The sequence below is a fragment of the Malaclemys terrapin genome, chromosome 9 (assembly GCF_027887155.1).
Source record: "Malaclemys terrapin pileata isolate rMalTer1 chromosome 9, rMalTer1.hap1, whole genome shotgun sequence".
Classification (NCBI taxonomy): Eukaryota; Metazoa; Chordata; order Testudines; family Emydidae; genus Malaclemys; species Malaclemys terrapin.
In genome coordinates this window covers 12,930,660-12,958,181 of record NC_071513.1, presented here as the reverse complement: position 1 = coordinate 12,958,181, position 27,522 = coordinate 12,930,660, and the positions used below count along the sequence as shown (strand labels likewise).

The 27,522-nt window shown below is 42.9% G+C and overlaps 1 protein-coding gene across 1 annotated transcript; it reads right to left on the bottom strand.

Annotated features, from left to right (window-relative positions):
- Nucleotides 1-1,184: 1,184 nt before the first annotated feature.
- SLC25A43 (solute carrier family 25 member 43) lies at nucleotides 1,185-27,522 on the bottom strand. The gene is made up of 5 exons (XM_054040424.1): nucleotides 27,111-27,522; nucleotides 23,108-23,349; nucleotides 21,921-22,093; nucleotides 4,228-4,362; nucleotides 1,185-1,572 (listed from the first exon to the last, which is right to left on the bottom strand). Exons 1-5 carry the CDS (start codon nucleotides 27,380-27,382, stop codon nucleotides 1,369-1,371), a joined length of 1,026 nt encoding a protein of 341 aa, XP_053896399.1. The 5' UTR covers nucleotides 27,383-27,522; the 3' UTR covers nucleotides 1,185-1,368.

Sequence of the window (27,522 nt, the reverse complement as noted above, 5' to 3'; positions counted from 1 at the left end):
CCCCAGGTAAGCAAAGGTTTCTCTCTCTGTCAGGGAGGATAGCTCATTGCCACTGACTACCCTTGGCCTCACAGAGCCTGAGTGATAAACACTGCAATGAGGGCACCTGGAATCAGGGATGCTGTGCTAGATGCAACTGGGTGTCACAATGCTGCATAGAGAAATTTTATACTTTCCCTGGAAGAATCAGGATCCCAGCAACCATTTCTTACTGATCTGAGGGCTGGCCCCTGAATGACACTTATCGGAGCTGGGAATAAACTAGTTCTCATGCTGTAGCATTCCATAGTGTTTTATATCTGTGAGGTCCCCTCCTCAGAAAAGCATGATAATGCATTGACTTATAGATCACAGCAGGTAAAAGGGACCACCCCTGTTTGTGTCTGTAAAGAGATGGTGAGGTTAAGTAGCATTCTAAGCTCTGACCATAAAACTGTCATCTCTGAAAATTAATTTAATATAAAATACACCTTTAAAAATATTGACAGACATATAAGAGTGTTAACACTGAAATATCTAACGCGTTTGGTATCTGTATTTTTCACACAGTAGTAGGTAGAGTTAGTCATAACAAAATGAACACAGCATATAAACAGTCTTGTTTTTCCCCCAAAGCGGAAATAATTCAGATACTTGTAGAAATATACTAGGGTGGGCAAAGAGATCATCATTTAGTGCTGTTTCACATATTACTATTCTTTCTTGGGAAAAGTATCTTTGCAGCATGTTTTCATCTTTCTTTGCAACTGGGGACACAGAAAATTATTCAATTCTCAAATAAGTTTTACAAAAGCTGAAAACAAGAATTAGGAGGACAACAATGTGAATTATGTGGGGACAAATATTGCCTATCCAGAATGCCAAGTCTATATTGTATCAGTAACAGACAGATTTCAGTAGAAATGCGTACCCAATATATTTTATTCTATTTTTAACCATATCTATTCTGAATTCTATGTGTTCAGTGCTCTCAAGTGTTACAAATGTTTTTAAACTTCCCTAATATTTTTAAATAAATCATAATTCATGATCACGGCTCACATCGCTTATTCTCTGCAAGTGGTTTTAGCATTAAAAAGCTATTCAGCATTGAAAAATCCCCAAATGAGTAGATTTCAAGTATTGTAGAAGTTTCAAAATGTGTGTGTCCTTCAGATAAGCTTGAATTGATTGTATCAATTAACTACATGAGTTACAAGGTTTATTCATGTTTGACATGGGGGTTTCAATCCCAGGGAAGGCCATACAGTAAACTGAAGTGTTGCTACCTCTAGTGCAATGTGTCTTCCTTTTTGCTACGCTTTCTTCAGGTTGTGGACTTGGCAGAGAATGACTGCAACATACATTTGTTTAATGGACTTTCCAATGTCAATTTTCAAGAGTTGGCTTCGGCGGCTCAAAATTTCTTCTTCGGAGAAACTTTAATTCTTGCAACTCTTGTGGTTGTAAACTCTGGTCCACTCCAGGAATTAGTTTGTAGCTTAAGGGAGATTCAATATAACCATTTCTGTAGAGACAGACCCGCTTGCAGAACTCAAAGGTGCTAAACATAACACCATAGTATGGGACAATCTGGGGGGGAAAAAAAAGGATTGAAATCAGTTATTAATTTAGAGTCACTATCAATATTCTCTACTCAGTTACAAAGCTAGGATTTAGAGGACTTCATTGTTGATTTGGCCTCATCAGGCCAACTGAGAATTTGATCCTAAATTAGTTGTGTCATTCTACAGGTACCAGACTGAGTTAAGACTTGGTTTATTATATGCACAACCCAATTATAGCAAATTATTGTGAGGAAATGGGCTTGTGCTGAACTTTAAAACACCACAACGTTTAAAACAGTTAAGATTTGTTTGAACAGGAAATTAGGGATGCGTTTTGTATGTGGCAGAAACGCGTCCTTTCTTTTGTCCCAAGCAGAGTCAATGAAGCTATGCTGACTTACAATAGCTGAAATTCTGGCTCTTTATGTTTAGCCATTTTCCCTGCTCTCTCTCTCTCTCGGTTATTTCCCAAGTGTGTTTGAATAAACTTCCATCAGAACATAAGAACGGCCGTACCGGGTCAGACCAAAGGTCCATCTAGCCCAGTATCCTGTCTACCGACAGTGGCCAATGCCAGGTGCCCCAGAGGGAGTGAATCTAACAGGCAATGATCAAGTGATCTCTCTCCTGCCATCCATCTCCACCCTCTGACAGACAGAGGCTAGGGACACCATTCCTTACCCGTCCTGGCTAATAGCCATTCATGGACTTAACCACCATGAATTTATCCAGTTCTCTTTTAAACTCTGTTACAGTCCTAGCCTTCACAACCTCCTCAGGTAAGGAGTTCCACAAGTTGACTGTGCGCTGCGTGAAGAAGAACTTCCTTTTATTTGTTTTAAACCTGCTGCCTATTAATTTCATTTGATGACCCCTAGTTCTTGTATTATGGGAATAAGTAAATAACTTTTCCTTATCCACTTTCTCCACATCACTCATGATTTTATATACCTCTATCATATCCCCCCTTAGTCTCCTCTTTTCCAAGCTGAAGAGTCCTAGCCTCTTTAATCTCTCCTCGTATGGGACCCGTTCCAAACCCTTAATCATTTTAGTTGCCCTTTTCTGAACCTTTTCTAGTGCCAGTATATCTTTTTTGAAATGAGGAGACCACATCTGTACGCAGTATTCGAGATGAGGGCGTACCATTGGTTTATATAAGGGCAATAATATATTCTCCGTCTTATTCTCTATCCCCTTTTGAATGACTCCTAACATCCTGTTTGCTTTTTTGACTGCCTCTGCACACTGCGTGGACATTTTCAGAGAACTATCCACGATGACTCCAAGATCTTTTTCCTGACTTGTAGCTAAATTAGCCCCCATCATATTGTATGTAAAGTTGGGGTTATTTTTTCCAATGTGCATTACTTTACATTTATCCACATTAAATTTCATTTGCCATTTTGTTGCCCAATCACTTAGTTTTGTGAGATCTTTTTGAAGTTCTTCACAGTCTGCTTTGGACTTAACTATCTTTAGCAGTTTAGTATCATCTGCAAACTTTGCCATCTCACTGTTTACCCCTTTCTCCAGCTCATTTATGAATAAGTTGAATAGGATCGGTCCGAGGACTGACCCTTGGGGGAACACCACTAGTTACCCCTCTCCATTCTGAGAATTTACCATTAATTCCTACCCTTTGTTCCCTGTCTTTTAACCAGTTCTCAATCCATGAAAGGACCTTCCCTTTTATCCCATGGCAGCTTAATTTACATAAGAGCCTTTGGTGAGGGACTTTGTCAAAGGCTTTCTGGAAATCTAAGTACACTATGTCCACTGGATCCCCCTTGTCCACATGTTTGTTGACCCCTTCAAAGAATTCTAATAGATTAGTAAGACACGATTTCCCTTTACAGAAACCATGTTGACTATTGCTCAACAGTTTGTGTTTTTCTATGTGTCGGACAATTTTATTCTTAACTATTGTTTCGACTAATTTGCCCGGTACTGACGTTAGACTTACCGGTCTGTAATTGCCGGGATCACCTCTAGAGCCCTTTTTAAATATTCCAGTCATTGGGTACAGAAGCCGATTTAAAGGACAGGTGACAAACCTTAGTTAACAGTTCCGCAACTTCACATCTGAGTTCTTTCAGAACTCTTGGGTGAATGCCATCTGGTCCCGGTGACTTGTTAATGTTAAGTTTATCAATTAATTCCAAAACCTCCTCTCGTGACACTTCAATCCGTGACAGTTCCTCAGATTTGTCACCTACAAAAGCCAGCTCAGGTTTGGGAATCTCCCTAACATCCTCAGCCGTGAAGACTGAAGCAAAGAATCCATTTAATTTCTACGCAATGACTTTATCGTCTTTAAGCGCTCCTTTTGTATCTCGATCATCAAGGGGCCCCACTGGTTGTTTAGCAGGCTTCCCGCTTCCATCAAAAGGCTCTGCCACTTCCTCGAATGCTTTTGATGAGGATGTTATCATATGAAAGTCAGCAACTTGCAGTTGGCCATTAAGACCAAACCAATATAGCTCAAACAGCTATATTGTAACCAGAGTACAGGCAAACCTCTACCATTACTGTCACAAACTGTCTAATCAACACGCTGTTCATAAGGTGAGGAGAAGAGGGGACATCATGTGTGTTACAGTCCCAACCACCAATTAGTTGGTCATGTGTCTCAGATCGTATTTAAATACAGACTAATCAGAATGGAGGACATCCGCACCTTGAGCAGATTGGCTGTGAGTCCACACCAGAGTCCGAGTACGCCCTTGGTCTTTACAGTTTGCCTAAAACAGTCAACCACGCCAGTAAAATGGACATCAACCCCTCCATAATGGGGAAGGCAAGGACTCTGAGCCTGTTCAAACAAAAACCACAACAGGTTAATTATTTTTAATTGAGTTGATTTGTTTATTTCCTTCACTTCTACAGGTGTTCAACCCTTAAATGCTGAAGCAGGAGGCCTGTGTCTATTTACCATGCTTTAGTCAATTATATTTCAAAGAATTAACAATTCTGCCTGAGGTCTGATTGAAAGGCAAGCGGGGGGAGGGGGGGGCGGGTGAATATTTGAAATGTAGAGTATAGGAGAAGTCTACTATTAATTCTGTGCTGCATTGTACATGGTGTCACTTGAGTAACACATCCAAGCCACTTCCAAACACAGTAAGATTTAAACCATCAAAATACTAAGTCACATGAGAACATGATATTATGTCATAATCTACCAGACCAGTGTGCACTTAGTTCACATGGAACAAAAGTGCAATGGGTCATTCTGAGCAGCAAAATCCTTTCACCATTAATCTCTTACTGTGTTAGAACAGTTAGGATGGCCTGATCTTCAGTAATCTGATCCTCATCCATCTGTATGGACACAGATGGAAGTCTACTTTGCATGTGCAAATCAAGGATTTGTTCATACATATGACAAGACAGACTCTTTTCCAGACAAGTGATTGCACATGCCGGTCTGATCACTGAAGATCAGTAATTTTATATTAGTGGCAGTGATCTTACATTAGCGGGAGTTTAACTGTTAATTTATTGGTATATTGATATAATTCTCTTACATTTCCCCAGTGATCTATAACAGCAAGTGGTGTAATACTCCTTCTTAGTTTGGCTGAAAAACCCACAGCTTCCTCAAGGTGATAAGCCTGTAACAACCTTTTCTATCAAACTGACAACTGGTGATGTTTTCTAGATGCATCTGCTCTAGAATGTCAATCATTTGGCAGCCCTGGTCTAGCTGGTAAAAAATGGAAACATACTGAAGACTAAAATCATTCCTGGTGTAAGTGGGTGTGGCTAAATTGGTTTTAACAGAGTTGTGTCCCCTAATGCCATAAGTGAATTTGACCCTAACGTTTTAGAAGACACAAAAAATACTTAACATATTTGTATCCTTAATATGCCCCCCTCTTCCCAGCAGATGGTGGTGGTGGGGGGTGGATTAAACTCTGGTCTCCTAGAACTCACGTGTGTTCTAACCATTAGGCTAAAAGTTATAAGGTGGGCGGGGGCAGCAGCAGCTCCTCTCTGGATGTTTTTGTGTGGAGCGAGGCAGGTGCCTAACTCATTCCCACAGGAAATGCCTTAGGTGCCAAACCAGGTGACTCCAGGCAGCTGATTCCCATTTGTGGCTAGGTGCTTAAGTCTGGGATGCAGGGAGGCATCTGTCTCCACGACAGGGATTAGCACCTCCCTCCCCTCATTGCTGATATCTTCCTTGGCTAGCTTCGGTTGCTCCCTGCCTAGTGCACTGGCTTTTGTGGGTCACATTCTAAGGCTCCAGTCTCTCCCCATTCATTGTACAGGAGCACAGGCACCTAACTTGGCTTTGGGGAATCTCAGTGGTGATCTTGTGATTTTCTGGGCACCTAAGGCACTGTGACACTCAGCATTGCAGTGCCTAAACCCCTTTGTGGCTCTGGGCCCAGATTCCTTAGGTCAAAGCACAATCAGTGCATGGTAACTGGGTGAGATTTTTGAAAGCACCTAAGAGAGTTAGAAGAACAAGTCATTGAGGCACTTTTTTGAAAATCCCACTGCAGTCACTAAAAACCCGGGATGGATTTGACACATGCTTCTGCTTTCCAAAGTGACAGGGATACTTTGAAACAGATTCCAAAAGCCCAGGAAACTGTGGACAAGTAGTGGAAAAGGGACAGCTAGCTAAAATACTTGAGTAAGATGACAATGCTGCTAAACATATGCATCTTTTCCTTCCCAACGTGCAGGGGAGGACTTGCAAGAATTAAGTGCACCAGTTTAGCTTAATCACTTTAGCCATTATGTACACTGCAAAGGCACATATCAAAGGGTGGCACTTTTGTGTACAATACAAATGTAGGGTACGATGTACTTCAGATTTAAATAAGATTTGGTAAGCAGTAAAACTACTCTGGCGAATGTTAAAAAAGAATGGTATGTCTCAAAGAACCAGATTTCTAGTTTGCCTACAGCCTCTAATCTCTAAAATGATTTATTGAGAGATTATTTATAGTAACATTCACCATTGTAAAAACCATTATAAAGATTTTTTTAACTGTGGTGCAAGGTTCATACCCCCACCTTTCTGGCTTATCGGAGCCATAAAAACAGTTTTTCAAGCCCTTAGACACAGTACTTGAGAACCAAAAGAATCTCAAAGGAAGTGTCAGACTAAAAACAATGGCACAACTTAAATCAAAGTCATTTCATCCAGTAGTTCAAGTTAAAAATTTAAGTTTTGAAAAAGGATTTTACAAAGCTAGAAAATATTATTAAAACACAAACACTATTTTTAATGAATCTGTGAACTCAGGGGTTGTAGCCTATGACTGGAGAATTGCAAATATAGTACCTGTTTTTAAGAAAGGAAAAGAAAGTGATCCGGGCAACTACTGGGCCATTAGTTTGACCTCACTGTATGCAAGGTCTTAGAACAAATTTTGAAAGAGAAAGTAATTAAGGACAGAGGTAAAGAGTTCCTCAGTGACCCCTCTTAGGACCAATCTTATTTAACATTTTCATTAATGTCCTTGGCACAAAAAGTGGGGGTATGCTAATAAAATCTGCAGCTGACAAAAAGCTGGGAGGTATTGTCAATACGCAGGAGGACTGGAATATCATACAAGAAGATTTGGATGACGTTGAAAACTGGAGGAATAGAAATGGGATGAAATTTAATAGTGCAAAGTGCAAGGTCATGCATTTAGGGACTAACAACAAGAATTTTTGCTATAAGCTGGGGACGTATCAGTTGGAAGTAACAGGAAGAGAAGACAGATTTGGGTGTATTGGCAGATCACAGGATGACTCTGAGCCATCAGTGTGATGTGGCCATGAAAAAGGCTAATGCAATCCTAGGATGCATCAGGCTAGGTATTTCCAGTAGAGATAGGGAAGTGTTACTACAATTATACAAGGCACTAGTGAGACCTCATCTGGAATATTGCGTGCAATTCTGGTCTCCCATGTTTAAGAAAAGATGAATTCAAACTGGAACAGGTGCAGAGAAGGGCTAGGAGGATAATCACAGGAATGGAGAACCTACCTTACAAGAGGAGACTTAAGGAGCTTGACTTGTTTAGCCTAATAAAATGAAGGATGAGGGGAAATATGATCACTCTTCTCCCTCCCTACATCAGAGGGATAAACAATGGGGAGGGAGAGGAGTTATTTAAGTTAAGGGCCAATAGTGGCACAAGAACAAATGGATATAAACTGGCCAACAGTAAGGTTAGGCTTGAAATTAGACGAAGGTTTCTAACCATCAGAGGAGAGTAGTTCTGGAACAGCCTTCCAAAGGGAGTAGTGGGGGAAAACAAACCTAACCTGGTTCAAGCCTGAGCATGACAAGTTTATGGAGGTGATGATATGGTGAGATTGGCAACAATGGCATATGGCCCATCAGCAACTGCTATTAGCAAATATCTCCAATGGCTGGAGACGTGACACTAGATGGGGAGGGCTCTCAGTTACTACAGAGAATTCTTTCCCAGATATCTGGCTGGTGGATCTCACCCACATGCTTAGGGTCTAATTGATCGGCATATTTGAGGTTGAGAAGAAATTTTCTCCCAGATCAGATTGGCAGAGACCCTGGGGTTGGTTTTTTTTTGCCTTCCTCTGCAGCATGGGGCACGGGTCACTTGCTGGTTTGAACTAGTGTAAATGGTGGATTCTCTGTAACTTGAAGTCTTTAAATCAGGGTTTGAGGACTTCAGTAACTCAGCCAGAGGTTATGCGTCTATTACAGGAGTGGGCGGGTGAGGTTCTGTGGACTGCAATGTGAAGGAGGTCAGACTAGATCATCATGATAGTCTCTCTGGCCTTAAAGTCTATGATCCTAAATGAAAACGTTGGTTTGGTTATCAAGTGATGCTGGAGGATTTACACATCCCTACAACTGCACTAGAGCAGGAGAGCTAAAAATGAAACTAACTGAACAGCTCAGACTAGTTTCACTGGCCAAGTTCTGCAGAAACCTAACCTGGTTTATATAATGGGGAGAAGTGGTTAATTGCTTATTCAAAAGAACACACCGACAGAGTATACTTTTTATGGGTAGCATAACACATCACAAAGCAACTTTTACTCCTCTCTTTTGATAGAGCTTGGGTCTTTAGGTTGCTAAACTGATACCCATTTGGAACAGACCAAAGAGGCAAGACTTTCCTACTAGCTGAATTGACAGCCAATTGCGACCGGACATCCGCATCACCAATGAGGACCAGAAGATCATCATGGCGGACGTCACAGTGCCCTTCAAGAACAGGACCCCGGCTTACCTGTCCCCTGGTAACCCTTAGCTCTCAAAGTGTTGGTGGAGAAATACGCCCCTCTGGCTGATACCTTGAGAGCTAAGGGTTACCAGGTACAGACAGACGCACTGATCATTGGAGCCCTGAGTGCATGGGACCCCAGTAACGAGCGAATGTTGTGGGAATGTGGAATCGGTCAATGCTACACTCGGCTAATGCGGCAACTCATGGTGTTGGACGCCAGAGGGACATCTACACAGAACACGTCACCGGACATCAGCAATACCAGGAGGGATGAGCTGGTGAGCCAATGAGAAGTGCAGCGGGGAAAGTAACTGAAACACTTTCTGTGACATGTCATTCCATATTCTTTATGAAAATATGCTTATGATATGACTATGACATAACTGAGAGATACTTTATACATGTGATATATCATTGAAAAGGTTAGGATTTACTGAATGAGATTATCCAGTTTGTATGCCTGTATCATTTCTGTATCTGAAATTAGGAATATGGACTATGTATCTGTATTTCAACTATGCTACTTTGGGTGACGTCCACTGCTAACACTTCAGGTACAACAATGGAAAAGCCAGACAGGGTGGATGGCCCATCAGCGAGGACAATGGACTGTGAAAAGCTTGGCCTTCCTGTGAACTCTTCATACTGCCACTGACTCATGGACGCTGATACTAAAACATTACCTGAGACTTCTTGTAACTTTCCACTGTAAGGGAAGGGGGGGTAGGATGGGCAGGGCCGGCTTTAGACCGATTCAGGCGATTCCCCTGAATCGGGCCCTGCGCCCTTGCCGTCGGCGGTACACCATACCGGGGCTGCCGGCTTCCCCAGGGGGCAATTTAAAGGGCCTGGGGCTCCCAGCAGGGGCTGGAGCCCCAGGTCCTTTAAATTGCCACCAGAGCCCCACTGCTGAAGCCCTGGGGTAGCAGGGGGCTGTGGGGGCTATTTAAAGGGCAGGGGCTCCAGCTGCCTTTGCCGCCCCGGTCCTTTAAATAGCCACAGGAGCCCCGCAGCTTCCTCAGGGCTCCAGCAGCTATTTAAAGGGCCGGGGCGGTAGAAGCAGGGGAGCCCCTGCCCTGCCCGCGGCCAGCCCCTGCTGCACCCCCTGCCCGCACCAACCCCGCACCCCGCACTGGCAGCCAGCCCCTGCTGCACCCCCTGCCCGCACCCCTGCCCTGCCCACAGCCAGCCTGTCTCCAGCCAGCCCCGCACCCCCTGCCCACAGCCAGTCCCTGCTGCACCCCATGCCCGCACCAGCCCCACACCCCCTGCCCTGCCCACAACCAGCCCGCCCCGCACCCCCTGCCCACAGCCAGTCCCTGCTGCACCCCCGCCCTGCCCGCACCAGCCTGTCTCCAGCCAGCCCTGCACCCCCTGCTCTGCCTGCAGCCAGCCCCGCACCCCCTGCCCTGCCTCTAGCCAGCAGTGTAGGTAATATATAATGTTGTTATTATTTATATAGTTATGGAAAGTAAATAATGAAATGAAAGTTTTTTTTAAACTTTTTTTTAAGTCATCCTTGCCGGGGCCCCGACGAAAATGTTCGAATTGGGCCCCGCACTTCCTAAAGCCGGCCCTGGGGATGGGGAGTCAAGTTTGGGAAACAACGAATCCCACCTTATGTAAATCCTATTTAAGGGTGGGGAAGAAGGCAAACAGGACTCCTCCTCTCCATGGCCTGTTTGTCCAAGAAGAAAGACTGCAAAAAGGAAAGACCTGGGGGAAGGGGGGGCGTCCAGACTGAGACAGGGGTCCAGTTTGAAAAGGAATACAACTGGAACTCTGAACCACAGAAGCTTTGCAAACTGCCTGCAACAATATCTAGGGTGAGAAATACTATTTGTAACCAATTTCTTTAGTGAAACTAGCTTAGCTTGCATGTTTGATTTCATTTGCTTAGTAATCAGCTTTGTTCTGTTTGTTACCCCTTTTACCACTTAAAATCTGCCCTTTATAGTTAATAACATTTGTTTTGTTTATTATTAAACTCAGTTTCTGTCATTTCTAATGGGGAGGAGGAAGAGGGGCAAGAAGTGTGAACACCTCTCTCCACATTGAGGGAGGGGGCGAATTTCATAATATATCTTCTGGTCTGCATTCCAAGGGGGTGGACATCTGAGTGCTGGAGCAAGTCCCTTAAGCTGAGTCTTCCCTGAACTGATCTGCAGCTGGGTATGGCCCTGCCTGTGTGTGTATTAGAGGTGGTTTTAATAGCCTGGCTCAGCAAGACAGGGTAAAGGGGGTCCATGCTGGCAGAACAGGTAGACTCAGTGGCATCTCAGCAGATCAGGTGGCTTCGTAAGGGATCGAACCTGTCACACTTTCCTCATGGATTGTATTTTCCAAATGGACAACCTACCGTACATTCTCACTTACTGAGGGACAATCTTCACTCATTGATATATTTTGCTTTCCATAACCAACTTTCTGTACAACTTTTCATGAGTGATGTACCCAAGTACTGGGATTCTAAATCTCTAAACTGTATTGTTAAACTTATTCACCTAAATTTGGGTTATTGGTGCTTATACACTATATGTATCTTATGACTTTACAAACAAACTATATTTGTGGATAACCTAAGCACTATACCCAGATGTACAGACACTCTTTTCTTAACGTCTGTACTATATTTATTTAACAGTGGCTTTAATACATTTTTTAAAATCTATTCTACTTTGTATGTTCCTTACGTTTCTGTGAAAGAAGAGAGGTATTGTATGGAAGGGGCTGTGCTGATGATAAAGAAAGAAATTCAAGTTGCTCATCTGCATTCCTTAGGTTTGTGATGGATGCAGTGGGTACTTTCAGTGTTAAATCTATTAAATGCAAGACTGATTCTACTCCCTATCTCCCAAGTACAAAACAATCTTTTAGTCTCCAGTGGGTTTTGCGTCACTCACCAAAACGCGCACTCATATAACTCAGACTACCCTAAATTTGATAGTCTAAGACCAGGATTTATTTTTTAAAAGGTGAAGTATCATGGCAAAATTCTTCCCCCAACAGAGTACAGTAAATTTGCAGACCCTACAAACACCATCCCACCTATGGCCTGTAATGCCAGGCTAAGGTCAAAAGGCAACTTTAGGGAGTGATCTTGCAGACCTTACAGGACAAAATGCTTAATTATTTCTCTCTGTTCCCCCAGCCCGGCATTTCTCATCCCTGGGACCAGGACCTGTGGTTCACACACTGATTTCAATGGGAATTCTGCTTAAGGATGAACAAATTGAGCCTTTCAAGGGTAAATCATGTTACCCCACGAGGAACGAAGATGAGACCTTTTAGACCAGATTTTCTGACAAGGTGGCAGGGCCTCTGGTTTGCCAAAACTGCAGGCACACAACTGCATACAATTTTGCACCAGCCATTTAGGACACACAGATTTCCACGTATCTGATTTGCTGGCGTTATCAGATATTTAAGTGACCTACACTGCATCTATGAATTTTATACCCACAAACTACAGGCACAAAAATGGAGGCCAGCTTGAAAATATGGCCCTAAATTCAGGCTCTTCTTACTAACATACTTTCCCATGGGATAAAATGTATGAAACTCTGTTTTGCAGATACAGTACTTTACCTTCTAGGTGTGTGGTATGAATGACCAGGGAGGGTGAAAGATCAGTTAACAATATATTCCTGTAGTAATGGGGATTTAGGATTTTGATCACTAAATATAGTACTCTCTCTTATTGATACAAATGTATACACATTCAAAAGATCACAACTAAAAAACAACTCAGCAGTGAAGGAAAGCAACTTATGATAAAGCTCAGCAGGTCATTTCACTTAATCTGGAATCTAAAATAAGAACGGTGAAGTCGTTTAAGGCTGGGTTAACAGGGACACTTGTAGCAGCAAGATGTAATCATAGTTGAAAGGAAACGGACGGCCAAATCCTGTAGTCCCCGCTCAGGCAATACTTCCACCAAAGTCAATGGAAATTTTCATTCAATGAGGACTAAAGGATTTGGGCCTGAAAGAATATTTTGTTACCCAGAGATGGCAAACAATTTCAAAATGCAAATAAAGAACCAGTATTAAGAACGTGTGAGCAATTTTACACTGCACGGACCAAATTACAACCTACAATATTGCGGACAGATTAAGCGTGGACCAGAACATACAGCAAGCCCACACAGGGCATTCAGACATGTGGAAAGGTAATCTGCTGTGAGGTAACAGCAGTCAATTGTCTCCAGAGCAATCGATGAGAACAGCCGACCTTCAGCTGCCTGCACTCTAGAAACACTTTGTCCTCTTCTCCTTAGGTAGAGGGAAAAACCCCTGATTTGGGGTCAAACTCTGCCTCTCTTGCTGAAATCAATGGGACAGCTCCAGTGAGCAAAGCAAGCAGAATTTGGCCTCTAGCACAGCATTAAATAGGTTAGAATCAGGGCTTTTGTATTCTGTGGCTTCTGCCTTTGCAGTGGAATGCATTCCTTGCTGCTGAGCCTAAGTTTTCATTAAAAAGAAAAAGTTTGCTTTTGCTTCTATGCTCATGATTATGAGGGTGTTGCCTATAGAGTAGGGTTACCATATTTAAAAAAAGGACACTCCACGGGCCCAGGCCCCGCCCCAACTCCCCCTCCTCCCTCCCAGCCACGTGGAAAGGGCTGCCTGAGCACTACCGCTTCATGGCTTGCTGGGCAGCCTCCAGACCCTGCGCCCCCGGCCGGCGCTTCCCCAGTGCAGCTGGAGCCCGGGAGTGGAATCACCCAGCCGGGGGCGCAGGGTCTGGAGGCTGCACGGCAAACCGTGAAGCCAGTAGCGCTTCGGCTTCGGGCAGCCCCCATGCCTCCGGACCCTGCGCCCCCGGAGCCCAGGAGAGGAAGTGCCCGGCTGGCGGCGCAGGGTCCGGAGGCATAGGGGCTGCCCGAAGCCGGTAGCGCTTGGGCAGCTCGGCTCTTAAACAGAGCCAAAGAGTCAGGGGAGGAGCACAGCAGCCGCGGGAGGGGAAGTGCCCGGCCGGTGGTATTTTTCCCAGACACGTTCGGCTTTTTGGCAATTCCCCCCGGACGGGGGTTTGATTACCACAAAGCCGTACATGTCTGGAAAAAAACGGTCGTATGGTAACCCTACTATAGAGAGTCAGTGCAATCCCCTTGTATACACACGCTCATTTTGGTTTTGGAGTGCCTTATATTGATTTAGCTCAAAGTGGTAAGAAATTGACACAAGCTAAAGCATCATTTGCATGCAAAGTTGCACTGATTTCTTTAAACTGGTGCAAACCCCTATGCAGACAATCTTGGGCCCAAATCCTGCAAACATGCATGGTTAACTTCACGTATGGTGACTTGTCCCTTTGATTTCAGTTGAGCTACTCTCTGTATGCAAAAGTAAGTATTTGCGTAAGTCTTGACAGGACTGGGGCATTATTTTGGTTTAAGCCGGGCAGGGGCCTATTGCAGTTTAGTTTATGGTGATTAGCAACAGACTGAAGCTAAAGTGAAAGAGAAGGTTTAAACCAGTAGAAGAGAGTGTCCACACAGCCTTTTGCACAGTTATCAGTTTAAAATTACACATTGTTATAGAAGTGCAACTCTGTGTATAGATAAATCAATTAAGAGAGCCTTATATCAATCATGGGTTTAACAGTGTCCCCACACACACACACCCCACTGATTTCATTACTTCAGTTTCCAAACAGTCCCTCTCTTGGTTAAATTCCCGCACGGGTAAATACATTCCATTCAGTCTGCCTCCTGCAGTTTCAATCAGATACAATAAGTTTAATTTCCTTTTCCAAAAAAACATGGAGCAGTGCTGCTGAATGACAAACAGCTGCCTCAGTACCTCAGAGGTGGCTGCATTTCACTGGTGGGTAAGTGAGGCCTATAGATGCCTCACCTTCCACAGAGAGATGTTTATTTAGCTTAATTCGCTAAGCAGCTTGAGATCCTTATTTATTACTCCTAGCATCCTGCCTCCTTGGAGAAAAGAGGTTATAGAAGAGCAAAGTAGTAGTAGTTATTACCAACCAGATCAGGACTATTAAATCTGTTCAGTTCCAGTGGAGGCTTCACAAGGCTGAGGAAGGGTCAGCTATGACCAGTCCTACTGCTAATTATTTTTATTGCCTTTTCATGTAAGGGAAAAAAAAAAAAAAAACCTCAAATCAACAACAAAACCTGCTGTACTACAAAATGTTAACACCACAGTTTTACGATGACAACCATATGGATAGTCCGTTTCCAGGCGTCTTTGGGGTTTCTGAGAGAAATGCCTCTAAGTGGTTGGGCCAGAGAAAAGCCAACTAGAGCTTTGGTAGAAGGAAAGTCTCACATTTCACTGAGGCAAGAATTGCGCCCCAACTGGCCAACAGTGTTCCAGGGACTGTAGTTCCTAAGGCAATAGGGCTCACGTATCTTGCTCTTTAACAACCTCAGAGACTGAACTGTATTAAGTATAGGTTTCAGAGTAGCAGCCGTGTTAGTCTGTATCCGCAAAAAGAACAGGAGTACTTGTGGCACCTTAGAGACTAACAAATTTATTAGAGCATCAGCTTTCGTGGGCTACAACCCACTTCTTTGGATGCTTGCCAAATAAATAAATAAAAAGTTGACATGGCCAGTAACTGGAAGTGATTGCAAAGAAAAAGCCCATAGAAAACAAATGGACTCTGATGTGACCCATTTGGCAACACTCCCCTCCTAGTCAGGCTAGTCATGAGTTCAGGTTTCACTCCAGGACTTGGGCTCATACCCAATACTAACACTACAGTACCAGAGAGGGAGTTTGGGATGGTGATAGGAATCAGAAGTTAGAAAATACAAATTAGTTGAGTAGTCCCATTGCTTTGCAAACATACAAGTGTAGGGAAGAAGAGAAATGCTGCATTGATGGAGGTATTGTCCTTCTTATGAAATAAGACAACAAATATGTTCCTGATGCACTGAAATCATCTGATCTACACCCAGGATGAGTTTGGCCTTTTAAGCACAGATCCTTTCTGCTTGTCCGGAAGTGACAGAGCATGTTGGAAATTCTCAGGGCACTTTTGAATCTCTCTCTTCATCTATGCAGAAGCAGAACACCACACTTTGATGCCAATTAAAAAATATGTAAACAGATTAAACTATGCAGATTCAGGTGGATTATACAAATAAATACTTTTGGGGTTGAATTAACAGGACAAATAGAGACATGGTCCCTTTCACAATAAAACCCAGAGTATTTAAAATGTATTGTGTACTAACAATGGATGTCCATTATACAAAGTACAGTATTTAAGATTTAAAACAAAACAAAACAAAAAACAGTATTGTTCCTTATTATTTACACTGTGTAATATACCACTCTACTCATTCAAATAGTTTCATCTTTAAAAGGTTCCAAGGCACCGGCACATAAGGAGTTAAATAATAAACAGCTTTTGTGCAAAAGGTCCTAAAGCATGCTTGCTTTTTAGATGTCATGTGAATCACATGACCCAGAAGTTTTTTAAATAAATTGGCTCATGATTCAAATAACTTTCATATTCCCAGCTGGCAGGAAAACCAAATCTTGTAAATAGCAGGGATGCTATAGTACAAGAGGACTCAGAGATTGGCCTTAAAGCACTGGGAAACATCCCACTGCCTAAGCTCTCTCTGTACAAAAATTACTCACACTTAGGCGGTGTTGGAATGTAACTATCTGACAAACCCGAATTTCAGTGGCTCACACGGAGAATGCTTTTTATAATAAAAGACTATTGGATCCCATTTCCTTGTCCAGGCTTTGCTTATAACCCAGCTCTAAGAGTTGTGTTAGGCCGACATTTAGCACCCAAGGCCCTAACTAAGGAGCTATTTTAACAAACAACAAAAATATTATATGCAAGTTCTTTATTGACGTCAGATTACGGTGCTCCATGGGCTCTAAACTGGGCTTAATGAATGGTCAGCCAACCCTATAATGCAGTATGGCCCTTATTAAAGGTTTCAAAATCTGCTACTGCAAATTCACAGTACTTAATCACTTTTTATTAATAAAAAAATTACATTTGCATAGCACCTTTTATCCCAAAGCACTTTACAAACTGATACAGGGAGCTGGAACAATTTGTATAGTGGGGGTGCTGAGAGCCATTGATCCAAACTGTAAATCCTGTATATGATGGAAACCGCTTCAAACCAGGGGGTGCTGCCACTCCCCCATAACCCCTGATTCCAGCACCTATGAACTGATATATATAATGTTTTCCACCTCCCAACTCATAGAACTACACCCAATATTAATGCAATTCCCCACTGAAAAACAGCCACTTCCAGTCCATAGCAACCCTGCACAACTGTTTAGGACAGGAAGTGAAGAACATCATATCCATTTGTTTTTGATTGCTCCAAAAAGAACAGTTACAGTCCACTGAATACATAACCTGGTGTTAAAATGGTATGGAAGCATCTTCACATGATGCACTCCAACATGCTACCTTCCTGTGAGAGGTTTCTTCATAACACACGGAATGGTGTGCAATCAATGCCACATTACATATATATAAACTGAATCCTACAATAGCTGTAAGGAATGGACTCTGTTAGGCTTAGTCTTCTACACTAGAGAAGGTTTGCTGGTCTAGCTATACCAGCAAACCCTCCTAGCTGGCTGAAGGTAACAGCAGAAAGAGATCATCTTGAATTCACTTTAATAAAGGTGCAAGGTTCTCTGGTGCAGTATTAGATATTCATCTGGGAAACTGGATTTTGGTTTAAACAACTCCTCAATATCTTTCATGCTACTGATGGAAGATGAGAGTACCAGTAATTGGCAATTTTTATTTTGATTTGAATTAGCTTAGAAATGTTAAGAGAGTCCTAAGGAAGCAATTAAAAAAAACCTCAACAGCCCTTCTCCTCCTTTAACATTTCCTTTTAATATTTGCAAACAAACATTGCATCATTGTGCTAATGCATGACAGCCTAATAAAGACATTAATTAGAAATTAGCTACAAATAAAAATGAAACTGATTAGACTATTTTCATTGTTCAAACTGAGCGAAATCCAAAAAGTAAGTGAAAAAGTAAGAAATAATTTTGAGGTTTAATATCTATGGTGTTATATGCAACACAAATTTATTTAATATATACAATTTTTAAACCTAAAGTGACCCCTATAATGCCAATGGAACACAAATCAGCTATGCAAAATTTCATTACATTTTAATGTGAAAATTTTAGTGATGTTTTCAGCAAATACTTGGATTCAAACAAAGATTTCAAAGTACATGTTAAAAATATCAACTCAACACCCACTAAGTTTTTCTTCTAAACTTCAAATAAAAGTAATCCAGCTATTTCCTTTTTCAGTCATCAGGTTTGTATCCTGTCTTCCAATACCTTGTGCACTATGATGGGCTATGATAAAGGCCATCTCATACTGGAGGGAAGGATCTAGTCTTAGGTTCTCTTTCACCTAAGCAATAATTTACTTATTTCTTCTAAAAGTTGATAGCACAGAAAGTGTTACTGAGAAATTCCCCTCTGACTAACCCCATCCTCTAGATTCACAATATAAGCCATATGTTCCATGCCAAAACATGCATACTGTACCTCTCAATTCTCTAACATGCCAATCAGGAGCGAAATGAAAAAAAGGAAGACAAAGGGATAAAATTAGGATAATCACAATAGAGAGAGAGGGCTCACACATTCAAAATGACTAATTAGAATTAGTTTCTAATTAAAAAAAATCAAAAAGCATTCGACTATATTTAGGATCAAATATAACAACTTTAAAAAAAAAAAAAAAAAAAAAAAAAAAAAAGCTAAACATGGTAACGATAACACTGAGGGTGAAGTGGGGAAGGGGAGAGCCCTGGTTACAGGAACAAGTTTGACAGAGTAAATCACCACCAAAATATAAAATAATGCAGAGTCCGATCCTGTTCCATTGAAGTCAGTGACAAAACTCCTACTAAAAAAAGAAGAACAGGAGTACTTGTGGCACCTTAGAGACTAACAAATTTATTAGAGCATAAGCTTTCGTGGACTACAGCCCACTTCTCTGAAAACTCCTACTGACATCAGTGGAGCAGGATCCGGCTGTAGATCTGTAACACTGGAAAGGATGGATCAACTGTGATCAAAGGATGACTGTGATAAATGTTAGTAGTACTTAGTCCTTACATAGCGGTATGTCTCTTCAAAGCACTGTGCATACAACTCCTAGCTGAGGAAGTATTATTCAGACATGGAAATAGATGGCGTTCAAGTGATTTGCCCAAGGCTGTCTAGTAAGTCGGTTACAGAGCTGGGATTAGAACTCAAGTGTTCCTAGGTCCCAGTCCTAGTCTCACTTCCTTGGATCAGTGCTGCAGTTCCAGACCACTGCTGTATTAGTGGGGTCTAGGCCTTGTGGGGGCTCTTCCTGATGGTTGTCCAGTTCTCTCTATCAGGGGGATCTGAGAGAGCCTTGAGACTCCCCAATTTCCCCTGCCCAACACCAATATTGAGCCACTGGATCTCCCCTTGGGCAGGAAGACTGGTGAGACTCCTTTGGCAGCCTGCTAGTTTCATTCCTGAAGCCCATCAGAGGGACTCCTTGTGGCCCCAAGTCCACCCCAGAGTTCTCAGCTCCTCCTCACCCAGCAAGCAAGAGTCCAGGTCTGTGAAATGAACCAGAGTTTCCCCATGTGCCACTGCAGAGCATACTAGCCTACTGGGGTAGCTAAACATTTCAGTACATCACATGTTTCTTTTCCCCAGTGAGTAGGCTCACCAGATGGAAACAGATCAGAAGAGACAGTTGGGACAGAATCATGGTTACGAAAGGTATTAGCTCCTCCCCCCATTGTTTTCCCCACAGTACCTCTGGGATATTCCATTTTCCCACTCCCCTTTCTAGGTCCCACCTTGTCACTGCCCTTCTGATGCGGATATCATCATAGCTACTCTGCACTCCCTAACGCACTGACTCCTCTCTGTATTGGGGACAAAGCATTCCTCCTTCAGAGCGCTCCCAGGATCCAGTCCACGTCCCATTGAAGGCAATGGGAGCCTTTCCATTTGCTTCAGCAAGAGGTGATTCAGGCCCTCAGCAGGCGAGATCAGTGGAACTGATTCCCCACAAGGCTGGGCAACATGCGTATGCTAACTTTTAGAAACAACTTCTTAGACCGCTTCAACCCAGCTTCAGCCAGCCCCCAGGGTCAGCCAGGCTTTTTACTTGGCAGTTTGAGCAAGTTCAACCACTCCTACTTAAAATAATAAATTCAACCAATCCTGATTTGTATGTATCCTCCTGCCTTCCCCACAGTTTGTTAGTAAAGTGTTATGAGGAGCTGGGGGTCTTTAAGCTCAAAAAAAGCACCTTAAAACAGTAAGGCACTTGACAAGTATATAAATTGCAGCAAAGGCGAAAACAAATAACTGTAGAACAGAGAAAATATTTATATTTTTGATCAATTTCTTCTTTCCGGTCATTTTTTTTTAATACATTTATTTGCTGGAAGTGTAGGACAGTTCTCTACAGAGATAGGGCTAGGTGACCAAACAGCAAATGTGAAAAATCGGGACAGGGGGTGGGAGGGTAATAGGAGCCTAATAAGAAAAAGACCCAAAAATCGGGACTGTCCTTATAAAAATCGGGACATCTAGTCACCTAGAGAGGGCAATAAACCCAGAGTTCCTCAACATTCTTTACAGGAGTACCCAACAGAGAGCAGCTGGCATTTATCTATAAAAAAAACAAAAACAAAACAAAACAAAAACCCACAACACTGGTGAAACAGCACAACCTAGTGGCTGAAAAATGATTTTTTTGCTTCCCCAACTGTACTGTTCCAGAGGAGCAAACTATAAATGGACCTTTTTAATATAAGACCAGAAGCCTGAGAATTTTCCTTCTCACTAGCTATGAAAACTTAATGCACAAGTTACTGGTAAACTGAAATGTAGGTGGTTATGGCTAACGAGAAAAGCATGAGAATGTGACCTGGTCCCTGCCTAATTCTCTATGGACTGTGCTAGCTATGAACGTATGTGGAATGTATGTAGGAACTCCAACACGAGGAACAATACAAGCAACTCAAGTGGTGAAACAAGCCAACCGTTTCACGTGAGTATGGAGAGGGTGAAAAAAAAAGAAGGCAAAGGTCTGGATTCAGGACAGAATGGTAGGGGGAAAAAAAAAAAAAAAAAAAAAAAAAATCAGATTTCACACTATTTTGGGGAACTGTGTTACAACTGTCCTAAAAACCAATACGGGAATTTAAATCCCAGTTTGAACTGAGGGGGAACTAGTTTTCCTTATTAAACTATTTGGCAGAAGCATGAGTTTAGTAGATCAGAGGAGAGAACCAAAAGGAAGGGCTATTCCCACTACTGAACGTTCATCATACTAGTCCCAAAGTTTGTGCTCATGTAGGGTATCAGACACAGGGTGCATCTACACTGCAAAAAAACACCATGCAGCAGCGAGTCTCAGAGCCCAGGTTAACTGACTTGGCTTATGGAGCTTGCGCTACGGGGCTAAAAATAAGGTTTCAGAGCCAGGCTCCAGCCCGAACAGGGAATGTCTACAGTGCTATTTTTAGCCCCATAACGTGAGCCCGAGTCAGTTGATGTGGGCTCCGAAACTTGGCACTGTGGGTCTTTTTTGCAATGTACAAGTACCCTGGGAGCCTTAGAAATGAAGCCCCATGTTTACTTTTTGAATCGAGAAGCAGTGAACACTTCCACTTCAATAGGCCTGAACCCTGACTCAAAGGGGCCTCCCCAGGTAGTTTCCATCCCTTTTGTTTGGCTTCCATCCTGAGATTGTCAATAAGGCTACCAATTATGATGGGAGCATTTATGATATGGATACCTGCACACCAAGAGCAGGATATCAGCTCATTTGACATAGGCCAAGCAGCCACCAGATGATGACATGTCTGTTACTCTGATGATGGTGATGAAGTTTTAATGAAAATAAGGTAACATCAAGAAATATTGTTGATCTCATGATACCACTTAAGACCAGTTTAACAAAACCTAAGCCAAAAAATTCTCGGCCATTACTGCCAGGAATAATTAAACCTCTCTAAGGATTCACTCTTGGTAAAAAAGAATCACAATCAACAGGCTAATGTCTGGCCCCAAACTCCTGAAACTAACACTGACCATATGACCACCACCAAAATGGTAACAATAACGATGCTCCATACCTGCATTTTCCTCTTTACGGTCTCAAAGGGGAAGGAGAGTGTCTGTGCTACCCCAGCTGCTAGGCAGCCATTTATGAAGTTCTGAAGAGGAGAGAAGCGAAAGTTGGGCTCTTGCCATATTTTATTCAGATTGATGTAAACAAAGAACGAGCCAGCAGAAAATGGGATAGCACCTATAAAGCAAACCAGACAGAAAAGATTCATGTGAGCATACAACACAGTATAATGAGAACTTACATGCTTCCTCCTAGCCTTGTCTAAATGCCAGGGACTGTAAGCCAGTTTAAACCCTGCTTTACTCACTTAGATCAGACTTAAATATCTAAAAACCTTTACTTGTTAGATGTTCATTTATCAAGGGGACTTCTTGCTTATTTAAAGCTCAGGTTTTAGGGTCCAAATATGGCATTAGGTATTTACGTTTACAACAGGGCTTGTATATTGTGTTGGTGTCTCTTACTGTTCTGATCTCGTGAAAGGTCAATCTTTTGTTCCACTCTTCACACAACTGGGTTGCACTTTAGCCCAAATTGATGAGTGACATTCTCCTCTCGTGCCTGGCATACGATTTCTGTTTTCTGCTGTCACTAATTTTAAGTTTTGCTTGTAAGCGGTTAGTGCTCATTGTTTTTTGTCAGAATCAATTTATGTAAACATTTACGGTATATTAAAATGTGGTATTCTGCAAAGCTACAGAGTAGAGAGTCAATAACTATTTTACAAAATAAATAAAAATGCCCCATCTGCCTCAAGTAAAGAGGAATGCCACTGCTTTGACTCGTCTTTCAAGAGTACCATATTACACCCACAGTGCACTATGGGTACACGTCATTTTTCTTAAGTAAAGTAAAGGAGGAATAGGCTGCCTCTAAATGCAACCAGGTAATCCAGAAAAGCTAGGCCAGTGTATCTTCTCAAATTCTCTTAGCCACACCCATTAAAGATAATGGCAGCATTTGCTCATAATTTAGAGACAACTCAGCTACAGCAGAAATAACAAAATTGTGAAACAAGTTGTGAGCTATAGAGCTTTATACATCTAGATGTCCTTTAGAGAGTCTTTTTACTGCTTGCACATTTAAAATGAACTGGGAAAACTTACAGGTGCATCATATTGATGTTTCAATACATAATGTACAGTAAAGCTAAAAAAAAAAAAAAAAGACTCTTTCCCATTATTAGATTACCTAATACAGTCAGCGAAACACCGCGATAAAGTGCCAGGAATCCTTCTTGATGATAAATTATGTAAAAAGCATGAAGAATCCCTTTGTAAGACGGCTCCAACCGGTTCTGCACTATGAGTCGCGTTTTTACCACATCGGTAGGGTAAGTCACTATGGTTGCAACCATGCCAGCCAGGCTTCCGGCCATGATGGCACTCCACTGGGAAATGTGGCCCAAGTCATCCGTAAAGAGCATGACAAACCTAGAAGAGACAGATAAAAGAGGAACTATTAATTATGACTCAATAAAAATCAGGCATAAAAATGAAGCTAGTTCTTGATGTAATTGTTCTTCTGTCCATCAGCTTATTTGATAATAAATAATACTTAGAATTTCAATGATGCATTTCATCCAAGGGTCTCAAAGCACATTACAAATCCTGAGCAAGCCTCAAAACCTCCATGAAGCAGGTAATAACAATTGTAAACAGGGGGTAAACATGGGCACAGAGGTCAGAATGACTTGCCCTATGGTCACAAAGTAATTCAGTGACTGACTCTCAGTCCCCAGATATAACCACTAACCAAAACTCTCTCAATTTTCTTGGCTAGGAAGCACCAGCTCAAGAAAAACTATGAAAACTGTGAAGGGATGTCACACTGTAGTAGTTCAAAGGACCGCTGGTTTGCTTTTCAAAAGAATTCTGGTTTAAAACACAGGTCAGTAAATGAGAACCCTAATGAGAAGCAGCACCTCTGTCCCTCCTAGTCTCTCTGCCTGTGGCACATAATACTCTGGTCTCCTGTGGGCTGTAATACTGTGGTTTACTTTTGGTGGTTGGGTTTAGTATGCGGGTGCTGGGTGGTGTTTAGTGGCCTGTGATATCCTGGAGGTCAGATAATCTGGTGATCCCTTTTGGCCTTAAATCCTAGGACTCTGTATTTACATCTACTGAGACGAAAGTTACTATAACTCAAAACACTACTGCACAGACTTCATATGCTAAAGGAGTTGACTCACTGTTTCAGTTATCAACAGGAGATCTGAGATGTGACTACTTCTCTCTACCAGTGTTTCCAATATACGGGCTACTCCAGAAGAAGTTATAGAAAAAAATATGCAGAAATCTTCATTACAATCCTGAGAGCAGCAGAACATCCCTTGTTTCATTGTCTCAGGGTTAGAAGGGCTTCTCTTGCTCAGGGGGAAGACTCACGCTCAGGCACTACATTGTGTCAAGGATTAAGTCTAGGTTTGAGTTTGCTATTAAAACATCAACATTGGCATGTTTTGTATTTTTCCCCCAACTCACTGGTAGCATCCTGGAGTCTTCAAGGGTAGTCTGTGATTCTGGCATTTGTGATTCAGAGGACAGGACTTACTCCAGTGCACACATTACTCAAATCAAATTAGAAATGAGCATGATGGATATCATGCAAGCAGCAGGAAGTGAGCAAAGGAAAAGTCAGAGGGGAGTCAGAGCCTAGGGAGCAGCTTAGAAGGGGTGTGTGTGTGTGTGTGTGTGTGTGTGTGTGTGTGTGTGTGTGTGTGTGTGTGTGTGTGTGTGTGTGTGTGTGTGTGTGTGTGTGTGTGTGTGTGTGTGTGTGTGTGTGTGTGTGTGTGTGTGTGTGTGTGTGTGTGTGTGTGTGTGTGTGTGTGTGTGTGTGTGATTAAATTCCATCCTTTCCCATCAAGCTACCATTCCCTGGCTCAAAACATTCAATAACTGTCTAGCCAGACCATGTCCTTTTTGGACTAAATATCATTAGTGTTTATCTCTGTCTGATGTTTTGTGTCTGTGCATGGTATTCCCCTCCTAGGAATCTCACAAATAAACCACAAGCTTAATGCATTAGAGTGGGAGTGTGTGAGTAATTGTACTTGTTTTTGCCTAACAGCTCCTCTCCACTTGTAGCAATTGACAGAGATCTGCTGGGTAAATGAGAAGAGAAAGAAAACTGTCCATCCTCTCCTCTGAGCAGCTTGCTGACCCAGCGAATAGTGGGTGCATTGTTTCAAGTAACATTCAGTCAGTCCATCTAAGATTCACAGAATTGTTACAAAGCAGGAGGACCTAATAAAGCTGCTTGAGTCCAAATCTTGGTGCTCCACTAACCCATCTTCATCATGAACTGCACATGCAGAGCAATGATGATTCACTCACTGCCCGGTGAAGAACAAGCACATTACAAACAGTGGATGGCGTCAGTGTGGGTCGAGTCCCCTGTGGCGTGCCTGATTGGACAGCAGGAAAGTGAGCCCACTTCTTTTCCTTCCCCTCCCATCCGGTTTGGGAAGCCAATGAACTGGAATAACCCCAGCCTCCCAACCATGCAGAAGCATACATCCTGCACCCAGCTGACCTCAATAAACCAACTGGCAAAAAGCAAAAAATCCACCCAACCTTCAAACTAGGGTGACCAGACAGCAAGTGTAAAAAATCAGGACGGAGGTGGGGGGTAATAGGAGCCTATATAAGAAAAAGACCCAAAAATCAGGACTGTCCCTATAAAATCGGGACATCTGGTCACCCTACTTCAAACAAACAGGCCCACTGCTTCAGAGACAACTGGAGGCTTTGCAACAAACAACTGACTGCAAACTGCCTGACAGAAAAGGAAATCCTAATAAACCACGCATGTCTGCTGAGTAATGTTGACAGAACTACTTCATATTGGCAAACACTCCTCTCTCTCTGCAGCATTATTGCCTCTAGTGGCTGTTTCTTATTAAAAAAGGGAGTTTTAACATGTAATGTTGTACAGTAGTTTTAAAGACTCTGTGCATACAGATTAGAGATCCCCATTAGGCTAGCATTACAGCTATAAAAATGAAGGCTCTTAGTTATGAGTCTGGTAAAATTAAAAAGAATGTTCTTGTTCATTTTTGTATATAGGCTCATTTAATACAGATTTGTGAAAAACTAAAACTAAATACAATTAACAGTGCTTAAGGAACAGATGATAACTGCAACCTACTGTGACCTTAATTAAAAAAAAAGGCCCAGTAAATCACATAGTGAATGGAACATTTACAGGATTGTCAAACTGTGATAATCTGAAAGATATACGACTCTGTACATGTTTGTATGGGAACACTAAAAGCTACTGCAATAATTGAAAGAGCAAAATTATCACAAGGAACAACTTTGAACTTCCTTAAAGGGACACAGTCAATTTGAAATCTAGCCAATTCAAAACAAAAAGTTAAAAACAACAGCCTATGGTTTGGTTTGAGTTTTACAGTCATAATTTCCCCCTTTTTAAAAAATATGCATCTTTCCCCTGCTGCTGTACTAGAGACAATCACAAACAGGGGAAACTGACTACAACATTGAGGCCTAGAGTGGGAGTATACAGGGAACAGAGAAACTGACAACACACTGTCCAGCCAAGTAAACTGAAAAAAAAATAAAAATAAAAAAAATTAAGTGGAGCCACATCTTTTTTCCTAATCTCTTTCAATTACAGGAAATGTAGGTGTTACTGAGTGCACTTAGTCAAGAGAGATGACATATTTTCAAGCAGAAGTGGGAGTTTTAATATGAGGAGTCTCTGATGTTAATCTAAAACGAGAAAATCTCCTTTCCAAATGAGATCTGCCAGGTCAGCACCTGCTAAATTGTAGAAAAATGCAAGGAAACAGGTTTCATACTAAGTCAAACTGGAAAAAGTCTACTTGCTGACCGAGACGTGAGGTTTCTTTTGACAAATACCCATGGTCAAACTCATCCTAAAGGGTGGGCCGGTCTGGATGGGTAAATGTCCAGATGATTTAAATCCGGATCTCAACTCGGTCAGCAGAGTAAACATGGCAGGAGGTCCCAGTCCTCAGCCTCCGAAACGGTTAATCTGAGACGTAACAGGACAACTTGTGCTGCCTGTACCCTGGAAAACCCCTTTGCAGGAGCAGGGCAGATTCTGGCAGCGCCCATAGCCCCAGCGGGGTGGGGGGCACCAGGCTGCCCATCCCAATTGCCCCCTTGGCAGCAGGCGGGCCGAGCCAGCAGCGCCCCGCGCTTACCTGCGGTAGGAGGCGAGCTGCAGGGCGCTGTAGGGGAAGAGGCGCAGGCAGGCGGTGAGGTTCCCCTTCCACAGGGCCCCGATGCCCTCGGCCCGGCAGACGCTGCGGCCCGCCTGCCAGAGCCCCCGCCAGGGCGGGGAGGTGCCCACCTGGGCCAGGACGGTGAGCAGCTCCAGCGGGGCGGTCAGGCTGAGGCTCAGCGCCCCGGCCAGCCCGGCGCAGCCCAGCCGCTGGCAGCCGGTCACCCGGCCGTCCCGCTTCCAGGTGGCCATGGCCCCGGGCTGCCCCTACCGCCTGCCCGGCTGCATGGTGCCCAGGCCGGGCAGCTGCGGGCTCCCTCCGCCTCCTCCAGGGACTGGGAGCCAGAGCGGCGCGCGGCGGCCAGGCCTCTCTGCGGGCCCCGGGAGGCGGC